Raw genomic sequence first — 23,238 nt, forward strand, 5'->3', positions numbered from 1 at the left:
GTGTCTGAAAGGCACGAATTCGAAATCTTTGCTTTTTAAAACGAGCGCCAACTATCGGCCAATATATTATCGACGTCACTGCCGCCATTTTGAATATAATCAGCTGGCTGGTCTTTCGTTGATGTGGTCGGGTTGAGGAAACTACAATTTCGCACCCTTTAAAGGGCAGTGGACGGTAAATATATTTTCGAGTTATATTCATTAGCCGATTTCGAAAAACTCCTCGAATGTAATTTAATTTGCGTGTGTGCTATTTTGGGGGTTAAATTGCCGTTTTTGCTCGAGGTCAAATCGTTGTAGCAGACGGTCGCATTTCTTCTGAAAAATCTGTCCGTATTCAGGCTTTGTTGTGTATGTTATGTTTTTATACGTGTTGTTGATGCCTTTGACATGCAACGTTTACGTAAATGTTGCGAGAGTAAGCAGTACGAGGCACAGAAGAGCGCTGTAGTATTAATAGTAGGTAACCTTGAATTTTGCCACACGCCAATCGATCTCAATGCCGCTACAGACGGCCCTAATGTTCTTGTTAGGTAGGGTCATTTGGGGTCACGTAATCGCCACAGTAAACTGACTTCTTTGAGGGTGAAAATAACTCCTTGATACGTCTAGTTATTGAGTCTAATATTTACTGGATAGAGAGAGAGAAAGAAGGAGAGAGCTGCCTTGCGATTCGGTATCTAATTAGTAGTGAATGGAAACGTTCTGTCGGCAGAGAATGGCGATAATGTTGATAGCCGCTGGCAGAATAGCTATAATGTATTCAAAGTAAACAACATACTGTTCTAATGCAAAACGTGTTATTTTTACGAGTTAATCAGGCAGTCTGAGCATGTTCCATCTTGTGAGTCTTCGTCGTCCGCATTATTGGCAATACTTATTTTATAAAAAAGAAATCCCTAAAGTTATGGGTCTTTAGCATGCACGAGTTTTCCTGACAAAGATCGTCTCAAAGAACAGAATGTTTATTTATTTAGATTTAGTTACTATTAATATTGTGAAACTGTTTTGGGTGTTGTACAAAATAATACATCAAGGATGCATTTTGAGGGGTGAAGGAATGTTTATTTTTATTCAATTTCTTTAAAATTCATGTGAAGGAAGAATGCAGAGATTGAAATTAAAAATTAAAGTTGCCTGTTAATTGGACGGGCTGGGAAAGAAAAGGTGATGACGTACCTGTTTCAAGCATGTGAATTGAGACATATTTGAAATGCACTGTTCATTTTTGTTTCATAGGTCATAAAACTCTGAAAGCAATTTTTTGGAGATTAATAACTTAGGAATGTGTTAATTGTCAAAGCACTTTTCTAATAAAAACATTGACAGCCCAAACAGAGGGTTGACCTACAAAATTCAGAACTTGTACAGTCGTGGAATAAATTTTGTTGAGTTGTTCATTCACACCAGTTTCGTTTGAACTCGTATAGTAGTTTAATAAATACATTGCACTTCTGTGGCTGTGAGTTTGCTGTAAATTATTTTAATTCCTCTTATATGATCCATTTCATGTGGCATAATAATACATAATGACAGTCTCATCAGAAAACAAAAAAATGATTTTTTTGTGGTCTTGAGAACATGTACAAGATGTACAGATTCCTTTTGGTGTATTTCTCATAGTCCACTTGGGTGATTTATTATGTCCAATGACAACCTGACAGTTGGGTTCTGATGGAGACATCACCAACTTCACCATAATTAATATTGCTCCTAATCGGTTTCTTTGTGAAGAATGGGACTGTCACACTAGCATTGCAAACATTACTGGATATAGCACATGGAGAAAATGTAACAACTGTCATCCGTAATCTTAGTACCAAGTCCAAATGCATGTGTAGGAAGGGGTAACAAGCGGAAAGAGAGTCTGGCATACAAAATAAACTTTCAAAAATAAAAAATAATCGTGGAGGTTACCTGATTGTGTGTGATTTAAATTAATTCTATACTTCTATTTTTTGCTGACATTAATTTCACTATTTTGATGTTTTTATCATATTTACTGGGTTTCTTAAGTTCATAAATTTGGCAGTCAGACAATGCATTTTATTGTTTTACATGTCCATATATATTTATCTTGGCACATTTCACATATCAGCAAAAATAGAGAAAATAAAACACAGTGAATAATTAATGCATCTACAGTACTGTACATAATTTATTACATGATCATTAAAATATGCCAAATTTTGACTATAGACTCTCTCCGGTCATTCACATTGGCACATGTGTTTTTAATTAGCAACCTAATCCCGATCACGAACCACATCGATACTCAAGACATTTTCTTCAAAATTCATTCAACATAAAGATTGTTTAAATGTAAAGATAATTTTCCTCCAAACTTTAAATTTTTAGCTCCTGTTTGTGCTTTGCCACACTGTCTGTTTCAAATCTTGTTCAACTTGCATCTCAAGAACCACTGGCTGGATTGAAATGAAACTTGGCACACAGCTACTATATCATGCACCAGACCAGCACCAGATCTAATTAGATTTTGATACAAATCTGTGTATTTTAATTAAGTTTTTAGCATAATAATCAGTTTTAGCATGTTTACTGTGTATCTTAAAAGATCATTGCTGGTTATGTAGATCTAATTAATATGCATATTCATTAGCTAATTAGGATAATAATTAACAGTTTTCAGCTTGTATCATAACACTTAACAGTTTTCTCCAATGGGTTGAAACTTGGTTTTGTTTAATTAGCAATTCACATATTAATTAACTTTTTTCGTTATTTTTTCTTGTTTGCCAGTTTGTACATTATGGATTTAAGGATTGCAACTAAGTACATGCATATTGTTTGTGCAGATCAATATCAAAAGATATTTTGAAATTAGTCTATATATTAGTTAATAAGCTTACCCATGAATTGTTTTCAGCTTGTCTTGGCAATACTTTACTCTAATGACTTGAAACTTGGTACCCACATAATATTATGTTTAGTTGAATTTTCAATCCTAGTTTGGAATCAATCTTTACATATTAATTAGCTGATTTGCATACCTATTAACTGTTTTCACCATGCTTTGTTTATATTCTAAATTTGCTCAAATGGATTGAAACTTAATACATATGTACTGGGTGTCCTTTTTCATGGCTCAACCAATCTCTGAATATTAATTAAATAATTTGCATAATTACTAATTGTATAAACAATAAAACACATTCTATGCATATTAATCAGCTAATTTGAATACTAATTAATCATTTCCATACATTCTGTTTGTATAGAAAAATCAATAAATGATAATAGTTTATTGTAGTCTGCAGTTATTAGCATATGTGCATACTAATTACATCTTACCAATACAAGAAAAATGTGATTCATAATATCTATAAACATCCCTGGACCAGAAATATCTTGATTTAATCTGTTAATTTGGTTAATCTGATTAATTTGAATAGTTTGGTAACGAGGAATGAGGGGTAGTTGGACTATTCCATTGCTTTGTAGGTACAAAAATGGGAAAAATATAATACAAACATTAAACTGGAAATAAATATTAATAAAAAATGATAAATCTAAATTATTTTGACTGGTAGTTAAGATGTTAACGGATATTTTATTAATAATGTTAGCGTTGTGAGTGTTTCATTCAATTTCTCGCATAATAGCTGGTCCCATTGCCCTGTTTGCTAGAACACTCATCGCCCAGTCAATCTTTCCCTTGAATCTTCTACTTAGTTTCACCACTCTGTCACTATATAATAGTTCCAAATATCCTTCAGAAAAATTTGATAAACTCAACGATTCAGTTGACGAAGGCCGGTACTCCTCTCGGGACGTATCCCACCGATGCAACTGAAAAGCCGCACAATCCCTTGAACCGTTGCCCTTGTTAGTCCATCTTCCTCCGTCGTCGATCATTCTTAAACGTAGAATAATATTTATTTCAGTGTCTTTGTCTAAACACTTTGACATATCGGTAATAACAATAATTGTTCAAAATCAGAAACTGCATTCAAAAGTAAACTGTTCTCACGAGGATAATTTAGATAATTTCATTATATGTTAGGGGCGTTTTTAAATATTTGTATCAAATAGGTTTTGCGAAACGATCAAAATAGAATTTATTAAATGAATTTGCATATGTATGCATGAAATAATAAAGTGTTCGATATAAAAAATGAGTAAAACATGATTGTTTGATGACTGGACGCTTACACGTTGTAATAGTTGAACCCATCTGAAACCCTGGTCAGTTGTTTTGATTAACTGTCACGTAGGCGCGCGTGTATGTAACTTTATTGCATCTAAAACGGTCGTTGGAGCATCTGGGAAAGTGTCTGGGGATGTTGCAAAGTCCCTCGGTAATTACCTACCGAGTGCGGCAGTTAGGTGTATGTAAATATCTTGCGCTCGCTGTAAATAACACCAAGACTTTGAGCTTTTGAGTTAACTCAGCTGCAATACTGTAATTTGGTTTCGGAGATTAAACATAAATATGGTATTAATTTTAAAAACTTTTTATTCAATCACAGGCCTTGTTAACATTTAAAATTATTGAGCTGATGCCTGTTATTTTTGTCTTTGTAGTCGGTTTATTTCTACTGAAGTTTCACCGGACAGAAGAATGAGTGATCAGAAGCAAAGCCCAACGACTCCCCCCAGTATGGGGAAGTGTCCTCCACCTGTAAGTCCTAATGGAGCGACTGGTACTACTAGTTGTCCCCTACTTAATCCACATCTGACTGTCAGTGCGGTGGCTTCTGCTGGCAGGCCACACATACCTGTTCAACTCTGTCCTGATAGACAAGTGCAGGTAAAAGAAAATTGGTCTAAACTGCATGCACCCTGCACTTAGGAGGCACGCTAATTTACAATTCAAAGTCTTATTATTCTGCATGGATTTGATGCACTTATCATATAAATATGACAGAGCGGGGCATTGATCTACAAGATCAAAACTAGATTCTAAAATTGTCTGGGCATAATTGCTTTCACCTCGATAGTGTTTTGTACACCAAAACAACAACATTGCCAATTAATTTTTTGACTCGTTTGCTGAGCATGTCTCTTGTTACATGATTAGATCAAACCACTTTTATGAGATGTTCAAGATATAAAATGAGTGCAGTGTAATACAAATTCATTTTTAATTAAAGAAGTCAGTTTCTATAGTTTTGAAAAAGAAATTAAAAAGTGTCCATTTTAGTTAACACTATTTGTTCACTGTGCTGATCCTACATTATTGCTACGTTCACACAACAGCATTTTATCGGAGCCCAACGCGTTCGGCTTGAGCCAAGTTCAGCTCCACTAAATCCTCAGGGTTGAACTCTGATAGAGTTGTGTCCCGACATGGCTCCGATCGTGTAAACGCATCGAGCCCAACTATCGGAGCCGAAATCACGCCCTCAATCGTCTTCTTCGAGTAACCTTTCATTTCAATTATGGTAGAGACAACATCTTTCATAATTTCACGCAATTTCCGGCTTGACGAAGAGGTAGGCGTCCTTATAGTGACGAATTATTGCGATAGATTGATAGCTCAACGGGAAACAAAAAATGGCCTACGAAATTATGCGACAAAAAATTGAAAGAACGATTGAACGGAAACTTTTTAAAGACACTAAAGATAAAAATCGTAGAAGCGATCGCAGTACGGTGACGTGTTCCTGGTAGGTTTAGATTCTTCCATAGTCCCTCTATATTAGATAGAGAGAATCTGTGATTCTTCCTAGTAGTTTAGATATCACTACAGTTGAATAGTTACAAAATGGTAATTTTGCATGACAATAACTTGAGTGAATAGGCTGTATTAAACGTATTTTAGCTGCTGTGTTTCCTGTTTATTCAAGATACTAGTACCTAAATCATAATACCAGTCATTGTCTTTTCTACTTCCATGCTTAGGCTCGCGACTGTTTCTCTTTTCTCCTAGCTCAACAGCATTGTGCCATGTAAAGAAAAAACACAAGCACGGCACTAAAATCGTTTTCAGTCACTAATTATTCGAGGGCACTGTTCAGTTCGGCTCTGATCAAACTGAATCTAACTCTGGTAGATCTCAGCTCTCGTTCGGCTCCCGACCGTATGAACGCTTTGGAGATAATCTCCTGTTAATCCGTAGGAGGAGCTGTAGTTCGGCTCCGATAGAATGCTGCCGTGTGAACATAGCATATGTGTGTAAGGAACATAAAAGCGGGATAAACAAACATTATAGTGGTATCAAAACATACCATGGGATTCAACAAACGTGAAAGTAGTTTTTTCACACTTATTAATGTGCTACTAGTATACACATATGGTCAGTTTTGATGAAGCGACAGTATCCCAACACCATATTCTTCTCTGAAACAATTGGCCTTTCAACATTGAGCTATAAATAAATTAATTTCCAGTCAAATCATTGTTTTTGTGGTAGACATTCGATCTGCAATGGAAAATCGCGTATTGATAGGAAATAGTAACAACTTTTGCATTGAAGATATACATGTAGGGACATGTATGCTGTGTTAGTACATACTTGGCTTATTTTTTTTTTTTGACAACTTTGGCATGTTGGATAAAATAAATTGAAAGGGAATTGCAACTTCTTTAATATTCAGTCGCTTCAGTATTTTTTTGATGTCATCTGATTATTTGACTCAACGTTTTCTAATCACGTAACGATCTTTAGCCATGTATAACAAACCAGTCAAAAACTTAGCTGGCTGTGTTCCTATTTTAATGTACAAAACTATATCATGTTCACAGAAAAGCTTAAATACAAAAAAAAATACAAGTCTGATTTTAGCTTGTTTGACCTTGTGGTGAAAATGTTTTTTTTTAATAAAGGCAATGGGATTGGTGAAATGTCCATGGTAACAATTCCCGTAATTATAATTTTTTTTTTATTAGACCAACATTGACATATGTTTCTGTTTTATTATCTCAAAAAAGTCTGCAGTAAACAAAATAAATTTTGATGGATATTGTTCAAATTAATTTGACACTAGATAAGTGTGCGTGTATGGTAACGCATGTTTGGTGTTAGCAAGTGGGTTTCTCTAACCAATATTTTCATACCTTTTGACCTAATAGTCAACAAAAAGCATCATGTTTTTACTGCATGCTGTATTGGTGGATTTATTTTCATGTGTTTGCAAATATTGTACTGTAATAGTGTTTTTTTTTTCAAGCAGCAAATCTGTCATGATCGGCCAACTAATTGGTGCATGTCTTTCTAGATTTTGATATCTAACACATGTTCTAATTGGTTGCTGATCCTCATAGATCTGATGTGATTTGGCAACCAATTGGTGCACGTCTTTCTAGAAAATGACATGTAACACCAATTCTGATTGGTTGCTGTAAGAGCTGAACTTTTATAGGTTGTTTATCGGATGGCCCAATAGAAAATCAAGTTAATTTTGTCCAAAATTAAAGAAAAGGTGAATGAATAATTACCAAAAAATAGGCAATATGCTTCAAAAGTTTAATTGGATGTAGAATAATCAAGTTTGAATGAAACATTCTTTGGATTTGAGAAAGATTTTATCTTTTTCTAAATTCTCTGCTTGTCGTAATTTGATTTGTTTGTAGGTTATTCAGCGACCATTCAGTGCACCTCAGTATGGAGTAGCAACCCAGTTGTTTGCTCACCAGCCTGTACTGTTACAGGGACTGCCACATGGTACTATAGCTGTACCACAACAACAAATGCAAGGTATACCACACTCTTGTTCAAACCAGTAAGAAAAGACAGTTGATCTGACGTTAATAAAAATACTGTATTTGTGTAGTGCATGTCTTAAATAAATTTCAAAATTAATGTTTGAAGCGCGATAGTCGTCGCGCAACGCCTGTTCGAATTTCATGTAAATAAACAAGGTATTTTACACGCGTTGTATACGTCGCTATGAGTCTCATATCGAACAGGATGTGGCACCACCACTGCCGCCCTTTAAATGATTCCCTATACAACAAATGTGCTTTTAGCCGGTGTGCCCATCTATTTGAGAAACATCTTCATTGTAGGTGCACATAAACACAGGATTGTTTTTATTTGTATACTGTAAAGAGGTTAATTATTCACTGGGATTTTGCTTATTTCACCGACTGGAAAATGCGCTAAATTAAAACCCAGTGAATATGTAACATTTAGCATAGAACACATTATCTAAATGATAAAACCGTGAATTTAAAACCTACTGAATATGCCTGAAATGATAAAATCAGCAAAATTTAAACCCAGTAAAAATTAGTCATTTTACAGTACTGAAGCATTAAATATAATGTAACCAGAGAGCAAACGCATGCTACTGTTAGAACAAATACAGTATAAAGCATAAAGTATCTATTCAGTCAGTCAGTCAATATGGGTGATTACATCAATCAAAGATGCATATAAATTACAGTATTCTTGTTTAATATTTTTTTTTGCTTATAATCGCATCACATCACAGTGTAGTAAAAGATAGGTCCAAAATGTCAGCAGAAACATTTTTGTGATTGTGACTAAGATTGCTAGCTGAGGCGAGTTTCTATTTCCATAATGCTTTACCTTTTTGTGGCATCCAGCGTTTGATTATAACCTGAAAGTGAATTTAGTGTTCTCTATGTCAGTGTCAATAATTATATTATTTTTATATTTTCACAAGGTATGGCATCTCCACCTCTTCCTTCAAGATCACCCACTACTAGTCAGCCTGGTATGCAACCAAATATTACAATGTTACAACATGTGGTTCCTTCGACTCCACCTCTTAACTTAGTGAGTGGAAGTTGCAGTACTACGATTGCTAACCTGACCACGTCTACATCATCAGTTGGCAGTTTGAACGCCTTAACAGCAACTGTTAATGCACTCCAACCAATGGTTTCGTCTGTTCCATATAGCATTGCAGGTAACCAGCCTGGTAAACTGATGACTAAGGCTATGGGTGGCATGGTGATCAGTACTCATTCACCGACATCTCCTAGTCATGTGCCTAGTGTTGGTAAAGTAATGGGTCGTCATGCTGGTATGCAGTTTTCTCACAAGGAATCTAAGCAACAGGTTATCATAACGACAACAACACCAATTTTTGTGCGTCCACAACGACAGCCAACAACAGTAACAACCCACCCACCTATACAAACTGTTACTGTAGCTGCAACTCCTTCTTTTACCCGACACAATATGGTAATGGTGTCTCCACAAACTTCTGTGAGGCATGTGCATCCTTCTCACCACGGCATCCCTAAACAGCAGCAGCAACAACAATTACAGCAGCAACAACAACAACTACAGCAGCAACAGCAACAACTGCAGCAGCTGCAGCAACAGCAGCAGCAATTACAGCATCTTCATCAACAGCAACAGATTGCAGCTGCACCTAAACATTTAGCTCACTCGCATCATATGCAGAAATCTAGTCATAGCCACTTAGCTCGTCAACACGCATCAACTACTTTGACAATTCCAAACCCAGCAAAGTTCATAAAAGTTGAAAAACCATCGGATCTGAAATACCGACAGTCGCATAGCAGTGCTGGAAAACACCACAAAAGACCTGAACCAACCAAAGTTCATCCGCAGCGTCAACCACCCCCATTACTTCATCTCCAACCTAAATCCCCACCAGTATTACAACAACAGTCTAACCCCACACAACCGATGATGGCTCAACAAAGTCCTGTCATGGAAAATGTAGATGCTCAACCCCCTAACAGGCCCAAGAGTGTTCCACAACTGGAACTCTCTGTGGTCAGCATCCAGGAGAATAACCATGGTAACAAGGAGCAAGAGGAAGACAACAGTAAAGATCCTATTCTGACAAAGGAGCCATCTAAAGAGAAGGAACCTCAGAGAGCCATAGTTAGGCCTCAGGTGTTGACACATGTCATAGAAGGATTTGTTATCGAGGAAGCTAAGGAGCCTTTCCCTGTAAGTAGCATGATATGATATACCAAAAGCCAATATTTAATATATCTTGCAGTGTATTCCTCTTTTCATCACAAATTCCCAAAATAGTCTTTTTCCTGAAGAGCAAATTTTTTGAGTAAAAACTGAAAATTGAGTCAAATTTTGTTTGTAGGCTCCAAATTAGGTTTCATATTCAGAAATATTGAAAAATACAAGAAAAATGGCAGAAAAATGTGGGCGAGAAATTTGGTTGCAGAAAAAATTAAAGGATTCAGTGCACATCGCAGGTTAAAACTGCCATTTGGATAGTGCATTGGGTTGTGGACAAATCAAGACTCAATGTGGTGCAACAATCATCTTGTATTTAAGTATTGAATAAGAAATGACTATCACACAATCAGAAACAAATAGGATAGCCTCAGGATACTCCAGTAAAAATTTTGCCTGCTTTTCCTTACCATATATTCATTTTTATTCAACAGTCTGGCATTTAAAAACACAGATGATTGTGCTGATACTTGTTTGCATAAATTTTGTGTACTATTTTTTGCTGCTGGGTTTTTACTCTTAAAAGTTTATGATGACAAGCGAGAGAAGATGTGCAATGTGTTCTGCTGGCAATCATCAAATTTGACGTAGACTCATTACATGCCAGTTACCTATCCTTGGGGCGGAGCTACGTCACAAGAAGTTCCACATTGCTAAGACGCACACCACTGTACCATGGGCTCTGCGTGAGCTGCTGTGGAACGCCGGTCAAAAAGACGGTGAAAATAGCTGAATTTGAGAAAACAGCACAAACTCAACTTTGAAGTAATTCTGAACAACCAAATTTATATATGTTACACATGCAGGGGTAATCTTGTTACACTGTTAAGGGGAGTCACAACAACTGTTTTCTGAGAGTTTTCAACCTTATTTTTCACCGTGATGGTTGCCAGGCGCTGAAAATGCCCGGATGTCCACCTTGAGAATAATTAATAACTTGTGGGTTGGTGTCAACATTTACATATTATTTGGTGATTTGCTTTAGTCTGTCTTTTTTTTTTACCACATTCAAATTAATTGTTTGATTTGAAAATGTTTGAAAAAAATGCTGTTTTGAAACATTTTAAAACTGCAGACTCAAATATGTATGCAACTAAATGTACTCTATTTGCCTTTCTCACGTAAGTCAACATACTATTTTGAAGAAATTTTAAAGAATAGCGCTCGAAATTGTTTGTGCCACTCTTCGGAAGAGACATTTATGACGTGTCTGCCATTTGCAAAAGACAGTCAATTAGAGATGTGTTCAGTCACAAAAAAGATATACTTTTGTTGAGTGTATCACATTCTTTGAATCTAAGCTTGTTTTTGACAATATTTTAATTTTGCAGGTGAGTCGGTCAGCCTTGATATTTGATCTCAATTCTTCCAAGAAAACTACTTCCTCTGTCTCATCTGACCAAGAAAGTATAAATATAGAAAGAAGATTAGATGAACATGAATGTGAAATGGGTAAGCAATTACACTTTAGATTATTACTTTTACTCATATTTGCTTGCTATGATTTAGTTGCTATGATTCCGTTGATGCACACAGCAAACTGTGGACCTTTGTGCCCTCTAAGCTGATAGGACGTGCACAAAGATTTGCAACTCGTTGTCATAATTCACTGGCAAGTCATTGATGCATCAGAAAATCATATATTGATTTAGCAGTCTTGAAAATCAGCATACTTATAGTTATGGAATTTGTAATTTGGTAAACAAAATAAGTATAATAATGAAGAAAATCAGGGGCCTCAAGTCGCAAATTAATTTTCTTGAAGGCTGACTCTCCAGCAGTCAACAAGCTGACACAATTTGAATTTCGGGGATTCTTTTTTGAATCAGGATTCCTACAAAATAAGCCCTATTAGAGGGACTGATGGGGACCTGCAAAATAAGATGAACAATGTTTTTTCATTTGACCATGAGTATTCACAGTATTTACTCTGTAAATAAATATATCAGAATTATATGACCATGGTATTCACACCTCAGAAATTGCTCTATGCTTTCCTCACATGAAAACACCTGTGGAATAACTTGTCATTTGGCTACATTGGAGTTAAATGATAACCTTGTGTTTGATTGCTAGAATATGTCCAAATGGTGATCTATTAGCATAATCTTGTGAAATTGAAGAGAAAAAACATGAATTGCTTTACCATGGAACTATAAACTATGACCATCATCTTGAGTTTTCTTTCCTTTACATCAGCATTAGAGAAAAAACCCAGATGTGAACGTGTTATGCCTACTTAAAGGGGTTTAAAAATGGCGGAGTGTAAACTGCTTAGAATGGGGTTATCAGCACTGATTTATCCATTATGTATATTACGTATCACTTTACGTAGATGAGAACACACAAATCATCCTTCTGCAACATTTACATCTCTTGTAAGAATTGCTGACGTGAACGCAATATTATGATATCCTTGTCTTTTTAGTTACGGAACACAACTTAAATGTAATTTTTTTTAGTGTGAATACAGTATTGGAGGGAATGAAAAAACATTACCCTCTTTTTGTTTTCATTTTCTTTGGATTATACATGCTTTTACAGTATGGTTTACTCCAAACATCTGAATCTTTGAATGTCTTGATTATAGGAGAAAGCAGTCAAATGAGGGACCCAATAATTCTCAAATGTGAGTTCTGTGGTAAGATGGACAGTGCAACCAAATTCAAAAGATCAAAGAGATTTTGTTCAATGGCGTGTGCCAAGAGGTATAATGTTGGTTGCTCCAAGAGGCTTGGGTTATTTAAACCTTCCAAACCAAATAAGTACAAGTTTAATAAGCACACCAAGAAGATGCAGATGACTTTTAAGGCGAAGGGTCTCCGTGGTAAACATGGAAGATTGGCTTTTAACATCCATGAAGAGCGAGTAAGTTTTCTTAGTGTATTATTGTATTACTGTATAATACTTTTGGAATTAACTTTCGCTATTTTCTGCTGAAAGAATGTTTCTGTGAAAATTTTCACTATATTTTACATTCAACTCCATGGAAAACACCCAAAATGACTTTTCAGTGAAAATTAATTCAAGCTAAAATAAGTATTTTATAGTATGTCATTGTATTGTTGTAAGTATGCCATAATTTTTGTGGTATCGCACAGGTTATTTGCATCCGACCACACTAAGGAAATGCAAATTCAAACTCTAAAACAAGTATTTTGTATTTCAAAGATGGGAGACCATCAACAATAATGTTGTATACGTCTTATGGGACCCATATGTGGTGTGATGACTATTAATCATATTACCGTACTTCCTAGAGTATAAGCCAGAGTATATCTTTTCTGGGGTGGTCCTCGAGTATAAGCCCACCCCTAATTTTCCCGATTTTACATGTTCAGATCCCCGAGCTTATGATCAGGGAAGTATGATAATTTCATGAATGACTTATTTGAATTTCGTTTGCCAGTCAACCATCTGTCACATTTTCACGGACAGTGAATTTATCAATTTTACAAAATTGTTTAAATGTATAAAAGCTCAACAGGGTCTTCTTTCCCCGCTAATTTGGCCAAACCCTTCCCTTGGCTGTGGTTTCGCTAGATAGTTTGCCAGTCAACCATCTGTCACATTTTTAAATGTATAAAAGCCAAATTGAATTGGTTTACATTTGTCTTGTTGGCATTGGTGTAGTTAAAATTTGGTGATGGTTCTGTCAAAAAAAAAAACATTTTTAATTACACAAGTCACAAATACAATGCTTTTGTTTCGGGGGAGAAATTAGGATTGGCGGTAGGTTAGGTATTTTGAGCTTTTGGCATGTTTTTGGGTTCAAAACTTTGTTACCCAGTGTAATATTGAAAACAGGCAAATAACAAAGTTCACATTCCACATCTACACCAACGCCTCTTGTTGTTTCTGAAGTATGGCACATTGTTTCTGTTAGCAAATAGTATGTTGACATCCATAGTGTCGTATGCTGCCATTGCTGTATGGATTACAATTCAGCTGCAATGTGTTACTGCTTCTCATTTTATCGTGTGACAATGTTTGTTTTATTTTTTCAGCCGCGACAGTTTGATGATGACACAGGCAGCAGCTGTCAATCAGAGAGTACACCATCACCGCAGACTCCTCCAAACTACGAGGACGACTTTGATGACCTTGACACAGACCCAATAGTTGTTACCGATCCAAAGAGATGGTCAGTTGATGAAGTGTTTGATTTCATCCGATCCCTTCCAGGTTGTAGTGACTATGCAGATGAATTCAAGTCACAGGAAATAGATGGACAGGCATTGCTGCTGTTAAAGGAGGACCATCTTATGAGTGCCATGAACATGAAACTAGGACCAGCTCTCAAAATATGCGCCAGAATAAACTCGCTGAAAGAATAGCTTTGTCGCATGAGGGTGCTTTTTCGTATCATCAAATGTGTGAAATTTAAAGGATTGAAGAATTCTCTAAATTCTTATCGTCAGTTTTCTGTTCTATAGAACTGCCAAAATTTCAACAAAATGGGGGGAAATCTACATCAGTAGCCAAAATTGTTTGATTACGCTAGCTTGCACTAATGACTGCAGTTGTAACTCACCATGTGTTTTTGTAATTGCTGTGGAAGTATCGCATAGACAGTGGCCGAGTGCTCCTACTAACCCAGTAGTAACCTCCACAGCAATGTCATTCTTCTTTGGATGTATACGTTGGATCACCCCATTTGGGATTTCGCTGAAATCATGAGAAATGTTTATTGTTCCAAGAGCTGTACAATGTACAATTAAACAGCTACAGTATATGGTTAAACAGTTGCCATATATGAAGGAACAGCTACCATATTTGGTTGAACACTTGCCATATATGAAGGAACAGCTACCATATTTGGTTGAACAGTTGCCATATATGAAGGAACAGCTACCATATTTGGTTGAACAGTTGCCATATATATATATATGAAGAAACAGCTACCATATATGTTTGAAAATAAAGCAAATTTGTGCTGAACTGAGTTGAATAAATGGCCAGTAAGTTAAATGAACTAAAGTTTGACTACTCTGTGATGGTTTACTTAAAGTTCTTTTTATACTTTTTTCCAAAAAATTATATATAGTAGTATAAAATGTTTTTCTTTTTGATAATGACTGCTTGTTTTGATAGATATTTATGAAAATCAATGAATTGTTGTTATAATTTGTGTCTTTGTATCTAGCTTCACTTTAAAGACAGCTTTGTGTTTGACTTATCAGATATACAAGTATATACAGGTACTAGTTGTATATGTGTGTTGTGAAGTGGGTGCAGTTACTCTTGTAATGCTGTACTTTAATTGCTTTATTAGAAGCGCATAAAAGCCAAAAATTGCATTGGCTGTATACTAATTCATTAAAATATTACTTATTTTGACCATAAAAAGATCTCTAATTTATGTATTAATTTTCTAATAGGGCAAATATGGTATTGTTCAATTTTCTTGAAACATTTAGACTCCACGTTTCACTTTCACCTTCACCTTCACCTTGTTTTTCATTTTTACATTAGATCAGCCAAGCCAGCTACTGGTTGCTTTACTTTTGAATCTGTCATGTGCAAAAAACAGATGCCTCTGTCAAGAACTTTACTTAGAGGAATGACATGTTTAATCAATTCAGATAAGAATATTAATAATGAAAGTATGAAACCGTGAATGTCAACTGATGGGTTTAAGGTACCACGAGAAGTTAGCCCAAGGATATCAGTTAGGTGATCCTATACCGACTGAGTGCAAACTTTCTGGTATTCTTGTGATAACCTTATTATTAGTCCCCGTTCGGACGCAGTCCGAAAACGGGGACTTATGTTTTGACCTCCATGTGTCAGTGCGTGCGTCTGTGCGTGCGTCCGGACCTGTATCTTAGAAATGCCTGGACCAATCACAATCAAACTTCACACATACATCATACATGATATTACACATATGCACGTCAATTTGTTTCTTGATCTGATTCAAGATGGCTGAATGGCAGCCATTTTTGTGCTAAAAATCATCAAAATCAAGCATTTCTCGGCTGTTTACAGATGGATTTTGTTCAAACTTGGTATATATACATTAAACATTATAGGACCTTGATGCACATCATTTTGTTTTACGATCTGATTCAAGATGGCCGAATGGCGGCCATTTTGTTTTAATGAATGTGGTTCTCGTGCCATATCTCTGACTTGCTTTCACTGATTATGTTCAAATTTTAAATATTCATTATACATCATGTCATAGATAGACAGATGTATTGGTTTGACGATCCTATTCAAAATGGCTGAATGGTGGTCATTTTTGTGCTAAAAAATCATCAAATATCAAGCATTTCTGGCATTTATGGATGGATTTCTTTCAAACTTGATAGATACATACATTAGACATTACAGGTTCCTGATGCACGTCATTTTATTTTTCAGATTGGATTCAAAATGGTTGACTGGTGGCCATTTTGTTTTAATGATTGGGCTTCTAGAGCCATATCTCTTAAATGCTTTGACTGATTATATTCAAATTTTATATATTCGTTATACATCATGTTATATATATACATGTATTCAAAATGGCTGATTTTGAATGCTGTTCCAGAGCAATATCTCTCAATATGGATAAGTACTTTTTTGACGATCAGATACAAATGTTAATGTTAAAAAAAATCATATTCCTGATATGGTTATGTTCCAGCTATATTACTATAAACAAAACTATATATCTTAAATTTGATTACTAACGGGGACTGTGCCATGCATGGCTTGTTTTACCTGCTTGTAGTAACAATTGAATGAGATGCATTTGTAACACCCCAAAATAGCCAAGAAAAACATTGTTTTCTTTTTCTCTGGGTAAACTTTTGAGTTCAGTAACTGTTTCTGGCACGCCTGTATGATGCAAGTAAAGTTTTTGAATTCAACATTGTTAACCTGAACCGCATTCAATGTTGGTGATGTAGTTTGCCCTAAACTAGGGAAATTTCCATGCAGATGCGCTTCAAATGAAATGCAGAAATAGCTTTTTATGGAATGCTAATAAATTCTATAGTATTCAGTGCTGGATGCATAATTATATGGAATATTACATTGAAGTAACAAGGCCAGTCAGTCAAAGAACTGTCAGAGGTAGTAGTAAGGGATTGACCATTAAATATTGTGGAAGGGTGATGGTAAAAAAACATTCAAATAATTTATTGAGCTTTTGTTGATGAGGATGTTTCTTTTTTTTTTTTTTTTTAAATATTTTGGACTAAATATTTTTTGCTCAACTGACCCCCCCCCCCCTTCCTAGTTTCTAATTGTCAATCCTCAAGCATATATAAATATATCAACTTTTGATCAGAATCTTTGCTCAGTGAATTGTCTGGATGTTCATTCTTTACTCAAAAATTCTTGATCGCTGCTGCACATTAATGTTTCTAAGAACTTTGTTTTGATTGCATAACGTGCGATTTTCCTGCTCACTACAAAATCTTGTGTATTGCAAGGGGGGCATGAACTAAACATCGTCTGCAAAAATTGAAAAACATTCTTCATAGCTCAATATCAAAATGTTGGTTATTGAGGGGGGGGGGTATTGTATTGAGAAAACCCTAAGCAAATTTACCATCAAATGTGAATAAGCACATTATTCAGCGTGAAAATACTCTCGCGTGATTTTTTGACGACATGATGCTGTGTTTGTGTTTATGTTCCATTTGATGCAGTGAACAGCAATTTATCTATTCTAATTAATCTGAATATATTTATACGTTTCTTATCTGCAATACAACTCCGTTTTTAAACAAAGTTTAATTAAAAAAAATGGTATTGTCAGATTTTTTCTGTTAATCATGAGCACTTTTGTACAGTGTATCATACTCATGTTAACAGATAATTGATTGCATCATAGCTAGCTGGTGTCTGGTGAGTTGGATCATTGCCTTGTATAATCATTTTTAATTAACTACTATTTGTCATAATTAGTGTAACCAGGCTGTCAGCAAGACAATAGTCTGATGTAGACCTTTTTTTTTTCTTTGAACCGGACCAGTACAGGGTAAAACAGTTTTTGGTTTGAACTTAAGACAAATTGAGGTGTTCCCAAGTATGCTTCCTTATTGCGATCATAATGTATACCTTGCAGAGAGGCAGCATATGCGAGGGTTCTTCTCAAAAGTTTGTCATTTTATCTAAACAAAAGTTCTGTTATTAGAGTGAACTAGAAATAATTAAGACTGAGAGCCAAATTTGAGGATGGTCTGATTTATTATTTTTTAAAACCATTTTATCATGGTAATCTGGCTCTAATTCTGACCTTACTAATCAATATCATAAAGTAATCTGTGAAATATTTTTGACAGACTTGAGAAAACCCTCGAACATGAACATCCTTGTCTATTAGATCCTACAAGTGATAGGATTGCATATATAAAACTTAATTTGACAAAAAAAACAATTTATAAAACTGAATATACTTGTTAGTTTTTTTACATTCATATCTAATGAACTAAGCTTTGTGATAGTCTGTTATTTTTCAGTTATTTTGAAAAGTATAAAATGTTTCCATGTATCGCTATTGTAATAGATTGCACATGTGTGTGGAGGAAAATAAAATGACATGTGATGTATGTAAAGTTGCAAAATGTTTGTACATGCATATGGCTAATATGGATCTTTTTATCATGCGTTTTATCTGAACCTGCTGGTGATAAATGTTAAGTGAACAATATAAAAAATATACTGGCACTTAAAGTGTTTACTGTATACGCATTATTTATTTACTGTAAAATTCTTTATTTTTGCTGAAGGGAATGATTCACTAAAAATAAAATCCAGCAAATGTACCTTTTTTCCTATGTTTTACATTCAACTTGTCAAAAATCAAGAAAAATAAACTCCATACAAAACACCTATAATGTTTTTCAGCGAAAATTAATCCCAGCTAAAATAAAGTATTTTACAGTACTCGGTTTTGATTTCACCGAAAAAGTAAAATCAGAATCCACATAAATATATATAGAAAATAAAAAATTCATGAAATTGGAAACGGTGAAACTAAACTCCGGAGAAAATGCTTTTACAGTATATTCCTCAAATATTTGTGAACATTGCTTCTACGTTGTGATATGTTCTAGTAAATACATGTAATGTAATAAAAAAATAAAATAAAAAATTTAGTTTGTCTCCCATTTTGTTGTTGCTTTTCATTGTATGTAATCTTGTCTAATTTGCATTTTTAGACATTCAGTATTTAAAGTCTGTAGATTATCTTTAAAGGGTTGTCACGCAGGGCATGCTGGAATTCCATGTAAATGTATTTTAAATGCATTGTGTACGTCGCTATGAATCCATATAATTTTTCCAACCTAAGTTTTGGTGCAACATTTTGTCTTATAGTATTTTTCTATAACTTTTTTTGATAATTTTGGACATAATTTTCTATAAGCAAAAGATCTTGATCGAAATTTTGTGAAAAAATCTAGGAAAAATATTTTATTTTATGAAAGGTGATGGCAGTTGATTTTGGTGTGCAAATGGTTAATGATATGCAAATTACCTAATTAATATGCACAAGACAGAATTATTTGGTGCATGATATGCAAATTACCTAAATAATATGCACAGACGGTATATAGAACTAGTGAATGGTGACAAAAGTTGACTTTGGTGCGCAAATGGTTGATATGCAAATTACAGAATTAATATGCACAGATGGTATATAGAACTATTTTGTGAATGTGACAAAAGTTGATTTTAGTGCTCAAATGGTTAATGATATGCAAATTACCTAATTAATATGCACAAGACAGAATTATTTGGTGTATGGTATGCAAATTACCTAATTAATATGCACAGATGGTATATAGAACTAGTGAATGGTGACAAAAGTTAAATTTGGTGCTCAAATGGTTGATATGCAAATTACCTAATTAATATGCACAGACGGTATATAGAACTATTTTGTGAGTTGTGACAAAAGTTGACTTTGGTGTTCAAATGGTTAATGATGTGCAAATTATCTAATTAATATGCACACACGATATACATAACTATTTTGTGAATTGTGACAAAAGTTGATTTTGGTGCTCAAATGGTTAATGATATGCAAATTACGTAATTAATATGCACATGTGGTATACATGTATAGAACTATTGTGAATAGTGACAAAAGTTGACTTTGGTGTTCAAATTGTTAATGATATGCAAATTACCTAATTAATATGCACATATGGTATATAGAACAATTTTGTGAATAGGAACAAAAATTGACTGGTGTTCAAATGGTTAATGATGTGCAAATTACCTAATTAATATGCACGTACGGTATTTAGAACTATTTTGTGAATAGTGACAAAAGTTGACTTTGGTGTTCAAATTGTTAATGATATGCAAATTACCTAATTAATATGCACATACGATATATAGAACTATTTTGTGAATAGGGACAACAATTTACTTTGGTGCTCAAATGGTTAATGATATGCAAAAAACCTAATTTATATGCACATACGGTATATATAACTATTTTGTGAATAGGGACAAAAGTTGACTTTGGGGCTCAAATGGTTAATGATATACAAATTACCTAATCAATATGCACAAGACGGTTTTTGAACTATTTTGTGAATGTGACAAAAGTTGACTTTGGTGTTCAAATGGTTAATGATATGCAAATTACCCAATCAGTATGCATGTACAGTATATACAACTATTTTGTGAATGGTGACAAAGTTGACTTTGGTGTTCAAAGGGTTAATGATATGCAAATTACCTAATTAATATGCACAAGACGGTATATAGAACTAATTCGTGAATGTGACAAAAGTTGACTTTGGTGTTCAAATTGTTAATGATATGCAAATTACCTAATTAATATGCACAAGACGGTATATAGAACTATTTTGTGAATGTGACAAAAGTTGACTTTGGTGTTCAAATGGTTAATGATATGCAAATTACCTAATTAATATGCACAAGACGGTATATAGAACTAATTCGTGAATGTGACAAAAGTTGACTTTGGTGTTCAAATTGTTAATGATATGCAAATTACCTAATTAATATGCACAAGACGGTATATAGAACTAATTCGTGAATGTGACAAAAGTTGACTTTGGTGTTCAAATGGTTGATGATATGCAAATTACCTAATCAGTATGCATATACAGTATATAGAACTACTTTGTGAATGTGACAAAAGTTGACTTTGGTGTTCAAAGGGTTAATGATATGCAAATTACCTAATTAATATATACGGTATATAAAACTATTTTGTGAATAGTGACAAAGTTGACTTTGGTGCTCAAAAGGTTAATGATATGCAAATTACCTAATTAATATGAACAGATGGTATATAGAACTATTTTGTGAATGATGACAAAAGTTGACCTTGTGCTCAAATGGTTAATGATATGCAAATTACCTGATTAATATGCACAGTTGGGATATCGAACTATATTGTGAATTGTGACGACAGTTGACTTTGGTGTTCAAATGGTTAAAGGTGCATTCCCACTTTGTATTACAGATATATATTAATATTGTGAAAACTATGGAAAATGATAACAACCTTAAACACTTAAGATTTTGGTATCTAATCATCAAATCAAACCGAAATTTAATTGTTCTGGTTACCATGGATTTCATAAAGTTCTAAATTCCATTTCAAGATTCTGCTGGATAAGTTTTTCCATGAACAGTTTAAAAGTCTGTGAGAGATACTAGCTGTCATCATGAAGATAAACTTGTAAAATTAAATGATTACATGAGGCAGTTCATGAGATAACTCACGGTCTTTTTTAGTAACCGTGGATAACTCATCAAACTATGTACATGTCACCTCGTTTGTATCATAGATGGTTTTAATCCAGGCAACGAGTCACCCATAGCTTCTGTTTCGATATTTTATATATTACGGGTAGCCTCGACTTGCATGTGTCATGTACTAGTATCAGTATGCTTGTAGATGAATGACAGAATAATGACTGAAGCAAAAGTTTCTGATAATATAGCATACGTGCCGTACCTGACATGATGTCATCACCTAGCGCCCCCGAGAGACGAAATTACGCCATGCAAAGAGGACGTTTGTCGACAACTCAACAGCCCGTTTTATACCCGACGTTTAGGACATTTCGCAGCACATACAAGTTGTTTTTTTATAGTCAGAATTAATTCATACGGAATGACAAAAGCCAGACCTCTGCTCTCCTTTAATCATGAATTGTACTATTGATCACTTAGGGACGACGTCAAAAGATCGATGTCGGATAAAAAAACTTAATTCCTTTAGTTTTTTTCCAAACCCCCCTACCCCCTACTGAAACTTAATTGATAAATATTGGTCATGGCGTCAGACTACATTCACCATTAAATACAAATTGATAATCGGACAGTAGTATTGCATAGCAGTTGGTTGTCGGGTGGGTGTAAAGTTTTTTTTTACAAATGCACCTCATTTGACGCACAGATTTACACTCGAACCAAACCATTTTTCTGTTTTTTTTCCCTTTTCGGTTATTTCTGTCCATGATTGGATAGCAAAAACGAACTACAAATACTCCAAGATTTTTTTGACTTCATTAAAAAATAAAATCGTTTTTGTAGGATGGAAACTTTTTGAGGTCAAACCCCCCCCCCCCCACCCCCAAACTAAAGGAAATAAGTTTTTTATCCGACATCGATCTTTTGACGTCGTCCCTTACAGGTCAGTCAGTAGCTCAGGATTAAACACTGTATATCTAAAGAAAACATTCTTCATTTCCTGGGTTATTCCTCTAGATAATTACCATACAATACATTACAGAGCGTTATTTAATGGGCATTACTACTTTCTGGACTACATTTTTTCTGCTGATTTAAAATTATCGAATTACACCATTTCAGCATGGATATTGTTAATGAAGTTAGGTAGAGAATTGCGGTATGGAGGAAATGTTTTATTCAATCTGTGAGGACAGAGCGTGAGAAGAGAGAAAAAGAGCGTGAGGAGGGGGGTTAAGAGAGAAAGCCAAACGTGAGACTGAAATGTTGAAAAACGAACGTGAGGAAAGAGAACGCGGGGCAATAGAGAGGGAGCTAGAAGAAAAAGAAAGTAAGACACCATGAGCTTGAAGTGTCGAGATTGCGTGTGGTAGCTACTGGTCAAAATAGAGGCATCTACCTATACAATAACTATAAATTCAACCAGTTACTGACTTCAGGAAACAATGTTTCAAGAACTGAAAGAAAAAAACTAAAAGCTAGAACAATTATGACCAATCTTACAACGAATGGTGACCAATCCTAGACCATGCTGTCTAGTACATTCCTTGCACTATGACAATTCTTCGACTGGATGCAGCAATACGAAATACTAGTACATTCCAAACCTGGCCAATGCTAACTATGACCAATACATGACTAAATGTAATCGAATACCACATGTG

The 23,238-nt window shown here is 34.8% G+C and overlaps 1 protein-coding gene across 1 annotated transcript; it reads left to right on the forward strand.

Moving 5' to 3' along the window:
* The first annotated feature begins 95 nt into the window (after positions 1–95).
* On the forward strand, positions 96–18,999 carry LOC100373528 (uncharacterized). Its single transcript, XM_085490503.1, has 7 exons — positions 96–175; positions 4,546–4,771; positions 7,537–7,660; positions 8,595–9,862; positions 11,221–11,341; positions 12,480–12,757; positions 13,897–18,999. The coding sequence occupies exons 2-7, from the start codon at positions 4,583–4,585 to the stop codon at positions 14,224–14,226; spliced, it is 2,310 nt and encodes a 769-aa protein (XP_085346629.1). The 5' UTR covers positions 96–175; positions 4,546–4,582; the 3' UTR covers positions 14,227–18,999.
* The last annotated feature ends 4,239 nt before the right edge of the window (positions 19,000–23,238 follow it).

This window comes from Saccoglossus kowalevskii, chromosome 15, assembly GCF_978046115.1.
Source record: "Saccoglossus kowalevskii chromosome 15, keSacKowa6.1, whole genome shotgun sequence".
NCBI classification, from domain to species: domain Eukaryota; kingdom Metazoa; phylum Hemichordata; class Enteropneusta; family Harrimaniidae; genus Saccoglossus; species Saccoglossus kowalevskii.

Bases quoted from the DNA above. Each gene is read 5' to 3' on its own strand.
- LOC100373528 (XM_085490503.1), top strand. From the start codon at position 4,583: ATGAGTGATCAGAAGCAAAGCCCAACGACTCCCCCCAGTATGGGGAAG. The intron at 4,772-7,536 runs GTAAAAGAAAAT...ATTTGTTTGTAG, and splicing joins GTCCTGATAGACAAGTGCAG to GTTATTCAGCGACCATTCAG. The intron at 11,342-12,479 runs GTAAGCAATTAC...TCTTGATTATAG, and splicing joins TGAACATGAATGTGAAATGG to GAGAAAGCAGTCAAATGAGG.